Here is a 16,147-nt window from a genome sequence, read left to right on the forward strand (position 1 = left end):
CAATCTAGAAACGTGAGTAACGTCAAAAGTCGGTCGCAGAAGTCAGAATAATGTAAGTTAAATTTTCGCTCTAGAAGGAAGAGAACCTTGTATGTGATCCTTACTTGGGTTCTATATTACGATCAGTCACGAAATCACGATCTCTCATGATGAGTGGTCCCAAATTCCACGGCAATACTCCGGGAATGAACCCAAACGCTCACAAATTTATCGATGGATTCTCGTGTAAAGAGGCCATGGAGGATTCCCTAACATGTCTCACTGACAACAATTATGACAGTAGTAAGTGCGGAGACTACTACAAAGCGTACGAAGATTGCAAGAGGGAATGGTTAAGAGAGAAGAGAAAACAAAACAAAACAAACTTATAAACTGCTAGTTAACCGAAGGCTATCAACAATCAGTCAGAATTAAAGCCTTCTGAAGTACTTCGGAACTTCAAATTATAGTTTCCTTGGTCAAGAAAACACCTTCTCCAAGAGAACATCTGCCTCACGCTGAAAAGTATGCGACAAAAGAGGGGTGAGTAATTTCAGTGACGAATGTTGGCCCTAACAAGAGCGTTGCGTGACTACCGAAGACTGCTGCATGATCACGCACTTTTGATACTTTTAGAAGTCACGCGACATTAACGTTCCAAGCTGCGCGCGACGAATGTAAAGCCGTTATGTTTCTCTCGTACGAGAATAAACCACGATTGCCGTATTAACTTCACCAGGAGTGGATCAGGGGCTAGAAATACGGTATAAAACGTAGAAAAGATGTTGCCAGGGATATGTTACGATTAATATATGCAAACAGTCTATAATTGTCCAAATATGTATGATAGGATGCGTAGTTCATCCCTTACAGTCACTCTGTTTATGCGTGTAAAATAGGAAATTCAATGTTGATTTAGTACTACAGAGTAAAAAAGTGAGATTGAAAAATGAAGACAAAAAAAAAAGGCAAAAACACGAGATACCATGTGCGGTGACCCATCTAGGTATTGATTTTAGACATGGTCTGCCTGCGGATCTGTGGCATACCACGTAATAAATAAGTTAACACACTTTTAACGTTTTGTAGCCAATGACTAGCTGATGGAGTGGTTTCACAAATATTATGGTCACAAGAATAAAGGAAACGATCACCGATTAAAGAGGCTCTTGATCGCCTAAACAATTCTCTTTGACAGCACCGTAGGAAATGTATAGAGAACAGTATGGAGAATATGCATACTGATGTTAGGGTGTAAACGATTCACGACTCAAGTTCTTTACTCATATTTATGCTAATAACTTTTTCCTTCAAGTTTTTTTTTGATAGAGTAACGACGATTTTTTCATCAATGGATGTTTCCTTTGAGCGGACATCTCAAAGGGGTTAACTTTTGATTTCCAATATTAATATTTTAGAGAAAACGACATATTTTAGATCATGTTCAGCTCACAAAGGAAATAAAATATACCAAACTGATTTTCGATCGAAATCAGTTTTAACAATCCGTTATAATAGGTCAGATCAAAAGGGAAGAGATTTTAAAAGAGTTGAATAAGAAGCCAATAATAATACAAACTGTTGCCATAACAGACCGGAAAGTAATGTATACCATCATTGCGTGACTGGGTCTGAGATTAAACAGATAAAAATAGTTTTTTTTTTTATCAAGTATTTATTAGTTTCTACAGAGGCTCATAACCTAGTTTATATGCTTTAGGTTTCCACGAGTATTGGTTTCATATCAGTGTTGGTTTTGAATATCTCTTAAGGGCAGTTAAGTTTCATTTTCGATTACTCACAATGTCCAGTAAAATAAACTCTATCTGAGATCATACCAACACTGGTAGTTTCACGTGTCTAGTTGCAAAAGCTATTTGAGGGAAAGAAAATAATAAGTCTTTTTTTTTCTACGTTGTTTTTCTTAGCTGAGCCAGTGTCTTCTCCATTTGTTCATGGCTAACACTTCTTCCTGCCAAAATTTTCTATTTTCTTCAGATTCCTTGCGGACTCTTTCTAGCATCACTAAATGATCTTCCTCTGGAACCATTTTCTCTTCTTCTTTGGGTTCTTCTTCGCTATCGGCAGATTCCTCTGAAATGATAGAAAGAAAAAAAAATCTTGAAAAATGTTGCTAAGAAACGCAAAATTGGTGAGGGGAATTTCTGCGATGTTAAAATTTGCTAGGGGATGAGAGACTTGGTTTGGTAAGCTTTGAGTTCAATCCACATATTCAAAACTCGTCGTGTGGTCGACAAGAAAAATTCCATAATACAAACTGAAACAGCCAAAGAGAAACCAGCTGTGTGAAAAATTCCATTTCTGGAAACGTTAAAGGTTGATCACAATATTAATTATGATTACTAACAGTCAAGAAAAAGGACAGGTGACGTCACCCGCGCAGGCGCAATATCAGCCACATTGCAGGTTCACAATGAAATATTAATTGTTGGACATTTCGCGTTCAGGACGTGATCTTTATGCGCGGTGAGACGAACTTACGAGGATCGATCAGCCAAGGGAGAGATACGCCATGGGGAACACTCTGACAAGATTATTCAAACGGCTCTTTGGTAAAGAAGAAGTCCGAATATTAATGGTCGGACTAGATGCTGCGGGAAAAACGACGATTTTATATCAGCTGAAACTCGACGAACCTGTCACCACAATACCGACGATTGGATTCAACGTCGAGACAGTTGAATACAAAAACATAAGTTTTACTGTGTGGGATATCGGAGGGCAAGACAAAATTCGTGTTCTATGGAGGCTGTATTACCAAGAAACCCAGGGACTTATTTTTGTTGTAGATAGCAACGATAGGAATCGTGTCGCGGAAGCGAAAAATGAGTTGTTCCGTCTTCTAGCCGAGGATGAACTTCAGGAAGCTGTTCTTTTGGTCTTTGCAAATAAGCAGGATTTACCCAACGCCATGTCCACCGCGGAGTTAAGCGATAAATTAGGGCTTCACAGTCTCAAGGGAAGAAACTGGTACATTCAGGCCACCTGTGCGCTTAAGGGAAAGGGTCTCTACGAGGGTTTGGAATGGCTTTCTCAACAGATTCGAGAACAACAAATCAAATTTACATAAAGGTGCTGGTTGGGGCTTTTTCTCTAATAAAAGGAACCCGCTTTGAAGCTGTTCAACAACGGTTCGGGAGGAGAATAACCAAGAAACGATCTCGTCTCGGTGTTCAGAAATAATGGATAGAAGGCCAAGATTCAGTTGGAAAGATGTTTGAATAGAGAGGAAAGAGGTGAATAACTGCCAGTGATCGCGTGGGAAATTCAATGAATCACAGTGCCAACGCATCACAAAGAGGGTCATCACAAAGAGGGTCAGTTCATCTTTGTTTTCGTGCATCTCAAGAGCTCCAAGGCGTGTCAGTGTGGCTAAACAAAAACCTGCGACGATTAACACTCCAGGCTTGGAAATTTTTAACGTAAACCTAGATTATTTATTTAAATGGAATCGTTTTCATTTATGATACAAGCCGAGTTATAAATATGTTTCCGATGGTCTAATTCACCAAAAATTGTGTAACTGTGCTTATGAATCTTTTTTACAAATTTTCCATTGTCTATCAACAGCTATGTCAACTAACAAAGTGGACTGTTCAAAACTAGAGTGTTAAAATGTTGGTCGGTAATAAAAGCTTCCCGGCAAGATAAAACGAATTCATGATTTAAGCTTTGATGTGAAATTTTATGCTGGAAATATAAAAGAAAGTTGTTATGATATCCGTTTGTTGCCAGGATTCAGAATGAAGTGATAAGTATGTATTCGAACTATTATTCAGATTATAACTATTATTAATTTTGTTTATTCTGAAAATAAAATCACAATGGTAGGTAGTAGAGCGTCAGTTTTCCTTCTTGTTTAGTCAAACAGAACCCTTTATTGATATGCACAGGTCATTGGGTGCGCTGGTTTGGGCGATTTGTTACACCCGTAGACCAACACGCCAAGGAATAAATGTAACAATGTGCTCACCAGCCTAATGGGATTATCGCAAGTGTTGGAAACTACTATGATCGGAGCAAATGTACATGCTTGGGTCTCATTCTAATATCAGATAGGTCTCCCGCTGTAGTTATGACGAAGAGTAAAATCCAAGAATTCTATCTTACTGCCAAAAAACTGAACGAGATACGCTCCGAAAGTTTTTTTGTATTTTGGTCACTTTTTGTGTCTGCAGATAAAATTGTTACTCTCTCGTGAATTTCCACCGGTACGTCTGATCTTTCTCACCAGCAACATCCGGTCAGAAGGGAAGGGTTTTTTTTACCTATCATCCACGCAGTAAATACGACACTGAGTGCATTGGTGAGTGCTGGGTTCTAAATCAAGGCTGGTTGCTTACTTTATCAAATTAATTATATCAAAACAGAGGAACAAAACGGAATTGTGCGATTTTTTCCAATCACCGAATAAAAGCAACGAGGCAATGAAAAAAAATTCCCACAATTTTTGTTTGTGTTGAGTTACATATTACTGTGGCAGGCTCTTGCAGCAGATGTTTTTGTTTTGTCTTCTTTAATTTTCAGTTTTCTTTTTAAAAAATGCAATGGACTGGAAAGACCTATTTCATCATAAAGGCAGGCGTGTATGCCATTCACTTGTGCGCATGCAAAGGAATATTCTTATGGTGCATGTAAATAAGCCTTCTCGTCCGTCCTTTCGAGTAGAAATTCTATCGATTTTGTACGTGTTGACGAGGCTAAGAAAGCTTTAATAAAATATTTTGGTTTTATCAGCTGATTTGACAACATATATTGGCCACCGTAAAGAGTTTCAAAGCTGACGTTTCGAGCGTTAGCCCTTCGTCAGAGCGAATGGATATAGGAAGGCTATAATTTTGTTGTACTTAAGACAAAAAAAAAATTAGACCTGCCATTTATCAAAATGGGCCAACTGATCTGGGAAGAGTAGCAATACTTCAAGGTGCGTCATGCTTTGGAAACTTATGGTATATAGATATGCTCCTTCCGAGCTGGGCTTCTTAGCCTGTAAAACCATTAGCCTGACTTAGAGAAAATCGACAGTAACTTCGTTCCCAGGGCCCCATTTTCCCTTGAAATGTGAAAAGAGCCTTGGGAACGAGATTGAATTTGTGAAGCCTAGTGGACGAGACGAGTTGGCTCTTTAGAAAGCTTCGTCATGTAGGACCTGATGACAATCCACGGATATATATAGATACGTAGTACTAAATGCAATGATAAGAACAACAATTTAACAAAAAAGAAAAAAAGCCAACAATAAACCTTTGGTATAGGACCGGTCATTATTTCATTATCGCCTGAAGCGGTCGAACGATTTTGGTTGTGTCACAGTTAAATTTAACTGATCTCCACCTTAGACCCTGTAGTATTTTAATGATACCCCTCCTTGGTAGACGATTTTGTATAGTCTCCCCTTCTCTCTATACTCTGTTAGCGACGACTGATCCCCACTCCGTTCCCCTGAAAACCACGTGATTTCTTTCCCCCCCCCCCTTCCCCCCCAAATCCTCCGACCCCCATCAGGAGATAAATAATGACAGATCACTCTGAGCTCGGTATGAAAGACTTTGGAGCCTTACAGACGACGCAGAAGAGGCAAAAACAACCTCCAATCCACTTAATTGATGTAAACATCAGTTTCCATTGGAAGAAAATTTTCCGCAAAAAAACACTTAAGTGGTTATTGACCCCGGCTTGCTTACGGTGATCTTCAAAACGCGGAAGGTCTGGGCGGGGAGAAGTCAAATCACACCTTTCTCCCAGCTCACCTCGCGTACCTGTGCCACGCACTCTTAAAAGAAGACTTTGTACGGGTGGACTGTGGACTCTTTTTCGAGTCTGACTAACCCTTTATTGGTACTTCAAACTGAACAAATTTGAAATTTTCTCACCTGGATTTTCCTCAGCTACAGGGCTCGCTTTTGCCTCCTCGATTTCTTTAATGCACTCGGCTTTATCATCCTCCGATTCGCACAAGTTTCTATTTTCCTCTTTGTGAAATAGAAAAAGAAGAAAAAGAGTAGGGTTATCAATTTTTTAAGTGAACACATCTCAGCATTAGTTATTACTGCAATTCTAAAAATGTATGGAAAACCTTGATCTGTAGTTCATTTTTTTTAAAAACAAAGCTTCCTTGATCTGTAAACTCAGATGTTTCTTTATAAGTAAGGTACGCACTTCCAAATACTGTCGACACTATGGCCTATTTATAGCCGCCTCCTAACCTATAAAAAAAATTGGGAAGGAGCCCTTTCCCGAATTGTTTGTTTGTTTTAAGGCTGGGGGCGCTGTACACGGGCTATCAGTTCCAGGATTTGTCACACAGCGATGACAGGTTACTGTCAAGAAATCAAAAATGTTTGTTTATTTTGGCACCAGCACCACATAATGTAAACTTTACGTGGCTATCCGTTTTAACGGGTTGTCCGCATTTTTTTTCCTCGGGCACATTACGACAATGTGGTTCCAGAATCGTGAGAGTACCTTGTTATCAGAAATGCACCGTAACAAAAGAACAACTCCTACGAAGGTAAGTCTTCTTTCGTTAAAACATACTTTATTTACCTTTTTTTCTAAAATACTGCGACAATATGTAAAGCAACTGAATAGAGTTGAATTGAATTTAAAATGAGGTGATACGCGGGGAAGTTTGAAATTTAAGTACCATTTTAAACAGAATTTCTGTGATGAGCCTTCTCGGTAAAAGCTCTTAAATTATTACCCCCACTGATAATTGATCCATAACTAGGTACACCGACATTTCTCGTATTTCTTCCGTTCTTCTGCACTGCACGCTTTAAGATTCCCTATCTTCACTTTAAATATCATCTAAATTGAAAGAGTAATCCCGAAGTTTGTGCACTTCTTACTAAACTTTGAAAAAGCAATGGCCACGTATGAATTTTGACGATGCTTCACGCTAAATATATGATGTGGTGATTTAATACCTGGAGGCGCTAGCGGCCCAGGCTTTCAGGAAACTTATATGGTTTCTAAATTTTATTATTTAGAGAACGGGAAAAAAAATAGGTCCTAAAATTCTGCTCCCTATCAAAATACGCCATAAAAATTTCGTAAATTGTGTTCATGTTGCATATCTTTCTATCTGTTCGACAATAAGGCCATTTATTGTATACCACACAATTGAATTGTGCTTTTTGCGTGCGATGATTGGCTAATTCGGAAGTAAATAGCAAGTTCTATTCCCCTCCAAGCAAACGATCAGACAAAACCGCGCGTCAAGAGTTTAATTTCGGTATATTAAAAGAAATAAAATAGTTTTTTGATATCTGTTTATTTGATTTCCACCTCAGTGTCGGTGAAAACGGTGAATATTTCCATCGCCGCTTTGCGGTTCGGTTAATATCCACCCCTATTCACCCTCACTTCGGTGAATAACTGTTTATTATTTTGAAACTGGTCGAGCGAGATTTAGATTTTAAGTTACCATTGCTGAGTAGGAACTTAAACGTTTTTATGCCACTTCGAGTTAGTTTTGAACAGGCGACTCAATTCTACAGCTTTTTCCTTTTAGAAGCGTAAACCAAGATGGCAAGTTCTTTTAAAATTGTTAAAAAAAATGCATGAAAATGATCCTAAAGTCGATCCTAAATGGGTAAATTGAGTTTGCGCAAGATGCAATATTAACACATGGAACACCAGTTATAATTTTGAATCTGCAAGCGTAACCGAAAGACAGAATTTCAAGAAATTCTCCGCTTATTGCGATACATCGTCCTATAAATTTAAATGGTGGGTCCCATGGAACTTGGGTCGCCTGTGCTTACGTTTGAAAAGTACTGTAAAACCTTGTAAAGTATGGTAGTGAAATACGTTCGCTTTTTTCATTGATCAGGCTAACAAAAACAAAGATATTCATTTTCGTGGTAAGCACCCTGTCTTCGTTTCACTTACCATTCAAAGCCGGCTTTCCGAAAACATCGATACAGGAGAGAAGCAAGACAAATGTAACAATGTGGAATGTTATACGTCCCATGATCGTGAACGCAGGGAAAAGGGAACCGACTCCGCCGCCGCAGCGGCAAACTTGTTGGAACATGGCGCTTAGCAACCACAGCGCTCCCAAAAGAATTTTCGGAATAAATGAAACCAAAGCTGCTGAAAATTAAAACAAGGGTGTCTTTTCGCTGTTTTGACAAGGTTGTGACTTTAAATATTTTCACAGAATCGTGTCGTAAGTGGGATCGCTTTAATGAAAATTTTCGATTCGGACAATCCCGGTGATCAATCGAGTCAAAAGCTGTTCGTTTGCTGTCGGATGACAAAGTCTTCTTCAAAGTAAAGCAACAGAGGAGTCAAATTTGACTAAGTGCGACTTTATTTTTTCCAAAGCATCTCTGGGCGGGCTGCATTCCTCATCTTCTAATCTGATTGGCTAAATACGCGTTCTTAATCGAAGGACCCACTCAAGACCTCGGACGCAGTTTCCCATCAACGAATCTCGCGATCGGTAAAAACAACTATGTCTTCCTTCTTTTGCTTTATGTTTGTTTATTTGATTTCCACTTTTCGTTTTTTTTTGGGTTGTTTTTCTTTAACTGTACCATTGCAGCACGGCAAGGTTACAGGTAGCCCCTCTATCCTGGCGTAATCTCCCATGCGGATTCATCAGAAATCAAGCAAATTATGAAATTCCTGGGAAAAATCTCACGCACGGACAACAATATTCTGGTAGAGGATTGGATCATATAAAATCCGCTCCCCTCCCCCCCCCTTAAAAAAGGAATAGACGTCACAAAACTCACAAGCTGATAACAAATTTTGGGATAAATTGTTTTTTACCCCAAAACTTGTATCTTGTGTACTTCAGGTATCTCAGGTCGCTATATCGACCGATAGACGACTGATGTGACAGTCGATCGATAGCAATCCATGGTTCGTCGATTGCTCGATAGTGATCGGTCGCCCGTATTTTACGATCGGTCGCCCATATTTACGATCGACAAAACGAAATCCATTGCAGTAAAAATATGAAGTTTCCAAGGTCACCTTGGATGGCGAGATCGAATAAGAGCGAAGAGGAACTGATAACATCAGGTTATAAACAGTTATTGGATCAGATTTTTGTGATATCCAGAGTAATGTAGGTCTTGGTTGGGGTATTGCACTGTACGCTTTCGGCCAATCAGAAAACGGATAGTGAGCTGAATGGTTAATAATACTCCGGAAATTCGTGGGCACTCCGCTCTTCAACTCGTCACGTGCATATGATATGAATATTTAATCAGTCCAGGAATTGTTCAAAGCTAATTTTATTTGGCAACTTTAATGTCAACAAAGGATTGATCATATTCGCTGATTGGCTTATATGACTCGTTACCACTTTTAACTATGACAGACAAAAAAAAAATTTAAAAAATAGACATACACCGGTTATGCTCTTTCAACACCAACCTATTTTTAGAAATAACGTGCCACAGTTGCTGCATCAAGAATTTCTCTTTTTCTTTAGTTTGTGTCAACCAATATCAAGGGTGACAAATTAACAGCTCGCAAAATTGTGCTGATAATGTCATCGCTTAGAGGCAATTGCGCATGTTTTTTCTTTTTTTCGGTTTCGTAGTAACTTATTCAATTTTGTAACATTATCGACGGATGAAAGTGTCTCTAAGTTACACTATGCAGATGTTTCTAGATTTCATTTTGAATATCGGTTTGTTTATTTAACCACTAGGGACAATTTTTATCCAAGCGAATTGTGTCCTCACGGAAATTTCCCGTGGGGAAAGCCGCTTTTTATTACTAGACAATTGCTTTTCTTCCTTCTTAAATTTACATTTTCGTCTGCTAAATTTATTACCTGTGTAATAAATTGCTGAAAGGAATTTCTCATATTCTACTTTTGCGTCATTTTATGTGACCAATTAACAACAAAGTTATTAAGTGTGACCGTCGAAGTCATGCGGCAGCCGCCAGTCCATTTGTGGTTCATATTTTGTGACTTTTTATTAATCGAGGTCACAGCATGAATAAGTGTCCTATTTATAATAAGTAAATGTTTCTAAATATAAGTTTCTTTTGCATTTTTTAAGTTGTTATTTTCAATTTTAGTTTAATTTAACCGGCAACAATATTCATCAAATTGCGTTGCGTCCTCACGAAGACCAGTTGTTATGTCTCTCTCCAAAATATATATATTTCATTAGCTGAATATGTAATTTTCAAAATTTCGAAGCGTGTATCTCTCGTAAGTAATAATTAACCACACATGGCCATTTCAATCATCGGTTACAGCGCATGACTAGACGTGTTTCATCGGCCTTCTGTCATTATTCAAGACGGTAGAGATTCAAAGGAAAGCGAGTATGGTTTTAAGAAAGTTACGGCGAGGACTCTGTGTTTTAGTTCCTATCTACGTGTGCTTGGTGTTCATAGGATTTTTTTCATTTATTTGGTCACGCGCGAGAATTCCCCGTGGGCGAAAATCGATTGCCCATGTCACTGTATACAATGAACCAATTTCTCTCGTTAATACATCGTTCAATTCATCCAAAATGTCTGGAGTGTTAAACTTGCATATATGGAATGATTTATGTGGGAATAGTGTCGAACTTCTTCGTGAGACGCCTCTGTTCCCTCGCTATCCTCACGAACGACTTTTCATAAGGAGTTTCCAAACTGCACGACATGTGGATGCTTACGCTCAAAGAATTTTTGGTTTCATCGAGCCTAAGGTTTCGGGGTTATACACTTTTGCAGTTTCTTCCGATGATACTTCTGAACTGTGGCTTAGTTTCAACGAAAATCCACGCAATCTTCGCTTGATAGCGAGTGTTTTTTCTCCCGTAGAAAGCGCATGGACAGAGGAAAGCATTTTCTCTAAATATGCTACTCAACAGTCGCGAAACATACGTCTCGAGGCGAATCGAAGATATTACGTGGAAGCATTGCATAAACAAGGTTCTGGTAATGGCAGAATTCAAGTTAACTGGAGGAAACCTGGGTCCATAAAACTCGAACCTGTAACGGGAGAATATTTGAGCGCGTATTTTGACGATAGCAGGCGAAACGGAAGTTTTCGTGACCTTGTCAAAGGCCACGAGAAACTCCAATGGTTTCCAAGTCATGTTAAGCAGAGAGTTTTCAAAGGGTTGAATCTAAAGAGTCAGTTTAATTACACGTCCCTTTCTTTGATCAATCGCAGTGAGGTTAAAGGAGTTTTAAATCCTTGTTCATACAAACCGAGCTACATTATCGAAAGAAACCTTTCTCGTTACGAAGGTGTTAACTTGGTGCACGATTCGTTGATATTCCCGTTCGACAACACCTATCTTCATCAAGCGCGAGTACCGTGGTCGGCAGGAAATAAAGAAGTTGATAATGTAACTGTTAGCAAAATTGTTGGGAAATTTATGAACAGTTTACATAAGTTTCATCGGTAGGTGTGATCAATAATGCTTGGTTTAGGATTTATTTGCATTTCGCGCTTCGGTTCCTGTTTCTTTGTTCCCTCCCAAATAAGGAGCCTCCCTAAGTGGACGGGGAAAACGACTGTTTCTCGAACTTTAATAGAAAATTATTGGAGTTGGAAGAAGAATTACGGCCATATTTTCAGAAAGGAAAGTGAACAACGGTTCCTTTCTTGTGTGCCGGAATGTGTGAGTGAAAGGTCCTTGCATTTGGCACGTCATTGTGGCTAATGAGATGTAAATTTACATTCGCCTTTGCTGTAGTTTTGACTCTTGATGTGACTTATCATCTAGGGCTAATTTTTCTATTCAGCGTTAAAAAAGGATTGAGTGAAATTTGTTTTCGGCGTGAATACTTACACGCTTCATTTCTCTCTTCGCCTCATGTATTATAGACAAGGACCGCGTGGCTTTGCTTACAACTTGAGAAATGATGAATAATTAAACATTTTAAAAATAAGCGCAATCTAAATCTCTATTTACAGAGCTGGTGAATTCTTCCACGCCTTTACAATTGCAATGGAAAATGTTAATTCCAACACTGTAATCTCATGTAATTGTGTAGTTTGATTGTCTGGGTGAGTGTAGTCCTGAGAAGGACTGTGGTCAGTAGTGGTGACTGACAACCCGAGCAAACTCTTTTATTGTCTGAATAGATGTAGAAAGAACTGTTCATTGCTGTTCATTTTTTTGTTTTCTTTGCATTTACACAAAAGAACAAACAGTAAGTCATGTCACACAACTTTTGCACCACTTATCACCAACTCTCAGATTTCTCAAACTATGTGACTGAGACATGGTTGAATTTTTTTTTGACAAGGCCTTCACCAGTCACAGCTTTCCAAGGTGTTCTGTTGTGAATCAAACCCAACTTCACTTTGCTAGATCCTTTTTATTCTTAAGCTGCCTTGCTAAGTCTATGTTCAATTTCCTGGACAGGACTGGCACCCTGTACAGCCTTCCATAGTGTTCCATTGTGAATCAAACCTAACTGATTAGACCTCTGCCTTAAGTTAATTTTGAGATAATCTAATTCTTTACCTTGTGTGTGGATGAAAACCCAGTAATAAGTTCAGTAGTTTGTTTTTTATCACTGCTATGGCTGGAACATAACCTTAATAAGATGAACTCCTTATTGATTTTGTTCCCTTCTTTCCTGGCAGGAAGTACTATTTACAGAGAATCCTGAATGTTGAACAGAACCCTGACCCTAAGCTGGGAAGTCGTTTCCTCCTTGAGCTTGAATTGGGTGTTAATGGATCAAGTGAAAGCTTCCGTCTCTCTGAATATGTGTATCTTCCTCTGGAGAAAGAGGAGCTTTGTTTCCCTGAAGGTGTAGAGTGGGATAACAATGCTACAGTGTACTTTATTCTGCCTGTTAAAAACCAGGGCATGTGGGTTCATCACTTTGCTTCTCAACTTGCAGCCATGTCAAATCAGAGTGGCGATTTCAACTTTCACATTATTATTGTGGATTTTTCAAGTGATGACATTGATCTTGATGAAGTGTTTAGCATGTGGCCATTAAAAAACCGGTATACCGTGATCAAGTTGACTGGGCCATTTCACAAGACATTAGGATTACAGAAGGCTGTCAGTGTTGTACCAAAGGAGGATGATATTGTCTTTCTTTTTGATCTTCATATTGATGTTCCTTTTGGTCTTATGGATAGTGTAAGAAAGGTGAGAAAGAGTCAACCATGAAGAATCTTAAGGTGCTTTCCTTGATTTTTGTGACCTTAAATATGTAATTTAGGGGTGTTTTTTTAGGGAGAAATTAGGTATTAGTCACTTATAGCTTTGATTAATTTGTCTTCTTACGCTTTTGTGGGACACTTGTGGATACTTGACAGTGTTACTTTGTAACTTATGTGTTCGGGACATATAGAGATTATTTTGTTCAAAGTATTATCCCAGAAACAAGATAGCAGTCAATTGAAGACTCTTTTGCCTTTAAGAATGGCCACAGTCACTGTCACAAAATGAGTTGGGGTAACTTTGGCTTGGCTAGAAAAAGTAAACAAAATTGATGCAGTGTGTCAAAGAGACTCTTGTAACAGCTTGTCTCTGTTAAGTAACAACCTAAATGGCTCCCATGATTGATTCTGGATCTAAAGGTCTGGGTTGGTGTTAAAATAAAAATTTTGTACAGGTCTCCACATTTGAAATCATTAGCTAGTGGCTTGAGGCTCAGAAAAGTACTAGGTAGCTTGTGAAACATCAGTGCATAGGACATGTTGAACCATCAAATTGTACTGAGAAATTCTGTGGTGATTATTGGTTAAATCACTCAAAAATCATTTGCTCTTATTTTGTTGCATATACAGCACACAATATTTGGCAAGGTGGCATATGCACCTACTGTGGGCAGACTAGATTGTGGAGCATTTCCAAGTGATCCTTATGGTTTTTGGCAGGTGAATGGTTATGGAATTTTAAGTGTTTTCAAAAAGGACTGGGACAGATTTGGAGGTAAGTGCCATGAGTTTTTACTCTGAAGTCCTTCTGCATTTTAACTTTAAGTAACTGAGCAAGGACAATGGAGAAGGACTGAGTAAAGGTTTTAATATATTTTACAAACAACTCCTTAAGAAATACATGCATAATTCTCTAGGATGGGAGTTATGTTTAAGATCTTGAGATCAGTGGGCAAAGATGCAGGGGTAAGATTTTTCAAGTAGAGGTCACAGATGAATTTATGAGCCTCACAAGAAATGCATGCATAATTATCTTGTACCAGAATTAGGTTTAACCCTTTAACTCAGAAGATCTTACTGTTAATTCTCCCCTCTAGCTGCTACACATTTCCTTGTAAATCAGCAACAAGAATTTGGTGTTAGATCAGGATAATGACTCTTACCCGATAAGTTTGAGTATTCTCATTACCTGTTTGCTGGCTATATGCATGGATATTTTAGTTTAGGGAGAAGTTTCATGTTGATCACTTCTGGGAGTTACAGGGTTAAGATCTTGAGATCAGTAGGCAAAGATACAGGGGTAGGATTTTTCAAATAGAGGTCACAGATGAATTTCCACAAGCCTTACACACAAGAAAGAGTTAGGTTTTCAGGGGAAGGGGCAAAGGATGTTTTTTTTTTTTTAAATTCCAGATATCTTCCGATGGTCAGCAGTTTGAGTCCATGATCTCCTCTCCCCCTCCAAGGGCCGTGAAGAGATTAACCAGTGACTTCTCCCTATAATATCCCTACATTATCCAGCAAATGTGTAATAAGAATACTCAAACTTATCAGGTAAAAGCTGTTATCTTGGTCTAATGTTAAATTTTCTCAACTAATTTACAAGGACATGTAGTAACTAGAAGGGAGAATTAAAAATCAGATTTTGGGAGTTAAATGGTTAAATGTGCTTTCTTTTTTCCTATACAGGTATGAATGTTCGAGATTTTACCACAAAATGGGGTGGCGAGGATTGGGATCTCATTGACAGAGTACTTTCTGCACAGCTGGAAATTGAAAGACTAAAACAGCCGGGGTTGTTTCATTACTACCACTCTCACAAGGGAATGTGGAATACATAGGTTCTATAGATAACGTAGAAGATTTTAAATAAATTGCAGATGTATTTGGGAAAGGTAGTTGCTAGGTAGTTGTCTGAAAAATGACTTGAAATGATCTTGAGTGATTTCTAAAATGACCTAAAATGACCTTGAGTGATTCCCAAAATGACCTAAAATGACCTTGAATGATTTCCAGAATGACCTAAAATGACCTTGAGTTATTTCCAAAATGACCTAAAATAGCCTTAATTGATGTCTAATATGAAATAAGCTGAAATGACCTGAAATGACCTTGAGTGATTTCTAACCCTAACCCTACAGTGACTAAAATGACATAAATTACATTTAAACTTTACTGGAACAATTTAAAATAGCAATTGCCAGCTAAATATAACAGAGCAACAAAACTGAATGTGTGAGCTGAGTGCTTACCTGTGAAAATGAGGATGTACATGTTCACTCAGTGTGAACCATGGCTGTATAGAAATTGTGTCCATCACTAAATTTTGGCTCAATATAGCTTAGTTAGGATGGCTTTTAAATGCTTTCAGTCTCAGATCTTGTTAGTAATTCTCCATACTATCTGCCATATCATTGTTATGATGTTAGTTTGGGGAATTTGTAATTAGATCGACTTAAATAATCCCTCAGTTGATATTTATCTTTCTTCTTTCTACTTCTCTGCTTGATGTCGTTTTGATATTATGTTGTGTGAAGAAATTTTGTGTTGGTTACTCATGAGAGTTAAAGGGATGACCTTGAACGAACTTGAAAATCCAGTGTATGATACTGCCGAATTTTTCCAGAGAAAGAAGAATCAAAATTTATTGATATTATTTATTCTATAATTTAACAATTTAAGATTTAATGATTTAATTTAGAATATTTTTTATGTAAAAAGAAAAGTTGTTTTTATTTATCAATAAAGGTTTTTTATGCAGGAGTACCAAGTTTTTCTCTGTCAATTAAAAACTGTGCCCCTTGTTAAAGCTGTGATTTATGTGGGACTGTGACTGCAGTGGGTAACCACCAAATTTTAATTGAAAAATGTTACATAGACGACTGCATGAATAATTTTTCGAGGAACTTTCCCGTTACTCGTTTGTTCGTTTGTTTGTTTTTAAAGAACTGCATCCCCCTCCCCCACGAATTTTGATAGTGTGACACTCGCACGCTAGCTAATTAGGAATGTAATCTCGTTCCCAGGACCTTGCAGGGT

The 16,147-nt window shown here is 38.2% G+C and overlaps 3 protein-coding genes across 3 annotated transcripts; 2 read left to right on the plus strand and 1 right to left on the minus strand.

Annotated features, from left to right (window-relative positions):
- Positions 1 to 1,634: 1,634 nt before the first annotated feature.
- LOC131797563 (uncharacterized) lies at positions 1,635 to 8,027 on the minus strand. Its single transcript, XM_059115194.2, has 3 exons — positions 7,897 to 8,027; positions 5,874 to 5,972; positions 1,635 to 2,073 (listed from the first exon to the last, which is right to left on the minus strand). The coding sequence occupies exons 1-3, from the start codon at positions 7,976 to 7,978 to the stop codon at positions 1,904 to 1,906; spliced, it is 351 nt and encodes a 116-aa protein (XP_058971177.1). The 5' UTR covers positions 7,979 to 8,027; the 3' UTR covers positions 1,635 to 1,903.
- LOC131797562 (ADP-ribosylation factor 1) lies at positions 2,453 to 3,778 on the plus strand. The gene has a single exon (XM_059115193.2). It carries the CDS (start codon positions 2,513 to 2,515, stop codon positions 3,068 to 3,070), a length of 558 nt encoding a protein of 185 aa, XP_058971176.2. The 5' UTR covers positions 2,453 to 2,512; the 3' UTR covers positions 3,071 to 3,778.
- Positions 8,028 to 10,221: 2,194 nt separating the features above from the next.
- LOC131797561 (beta-1,4-N-acetylgalactosaminyltransferase 3) lies at positions 10,222 to 15,865 on the plus strand. Its single transcript, XM_059115192.2, has 4 exons — positions 10,222 to 11,380; positions 12,575 to 13,094; positions 13,739 to 13,883; positions 14,798 to 15,865. The coding sequence occupies exons 1-4, from the start codon at positions 10,308 to 10,310 to the stop codon at positions 14,947 to 14,949; spliced, it is 1,890 nt and encodes a 629-aa protein (XP_058971175.1). The 5' UTR covers positions 10,222 to 10,307; the 3' UTR covers positions 14,950 to 15,865.
- The last annotated feature ends 282 nt before the right edge of the window (positions 15,866 to 16,147 follow it).

This window comes from Pocillopora verrucosa, chromosome 6 (assembly GCF_036669915.1).
Source record: "Pocillopora verrucosa isolate sample1 chromosome 6, ASM3666991v2, whole genome shotgun sequence".
NCBI classification, from domain to species: domain Eukaryota; kingdom Metazoa; phylum Cnidaria; class Anthozoa; order Scleractinia; family Pocilloporidae; genus Pocillopora; species Pocillopora verrucosa.

Bases quoted from the DNA above. Each gene is read 5' to 3' on its own strand.
- LOC131797561 (XM_059115192.2), top strand. From the start codon at position 10,308: ATGGTTTTAAGAAAGTTACGGCGAGGACTCTGTGTTTTAGTTCCTATC. The intron at 11,381-12,574 runs GTAGGTGTGATC...CTTTCCTGGCAG, and splicing joins AGTTTACATAAGTTTCATCG to GAAGTACTATTTACAGAGAA. The intron at 13,884-14,797 runs GTAAGTGCCATG...TTTCCTATACAG, and splicing joins GGACTGGGACAGATTTGGAG to GTATGAATGTTCGAGATTTT.
- LOC131797563 (XM_059115194.2), bottom strand. From the start codon at position 7,978: ATGGGACGTATAACATTCCACATTGTTACATTTGTCTTGCTTCTCTCC. The intron at 5,973-7,896 runs GTAAGTGAAACG...TATTTCACAAAG, and splicing joins CGGAAAGCCGGCTTTGAATG to AGGAAAATAGAAACTTGTGC. The intron at 2,074-5,873 runs GTGAGAAAATTT...CTATCATTTCAG, and splicing joins TGTAGCTGAGGAAAATCCAG to AGGAATCTGCCGATAGCGAA.
- LOC131797562 (XM_059115193.2), top strand. From the start codon at position 2,513: ATGGGGAACACTCTGACAAGATTATTCAAACGGCTCTTTGGTAAAGAA.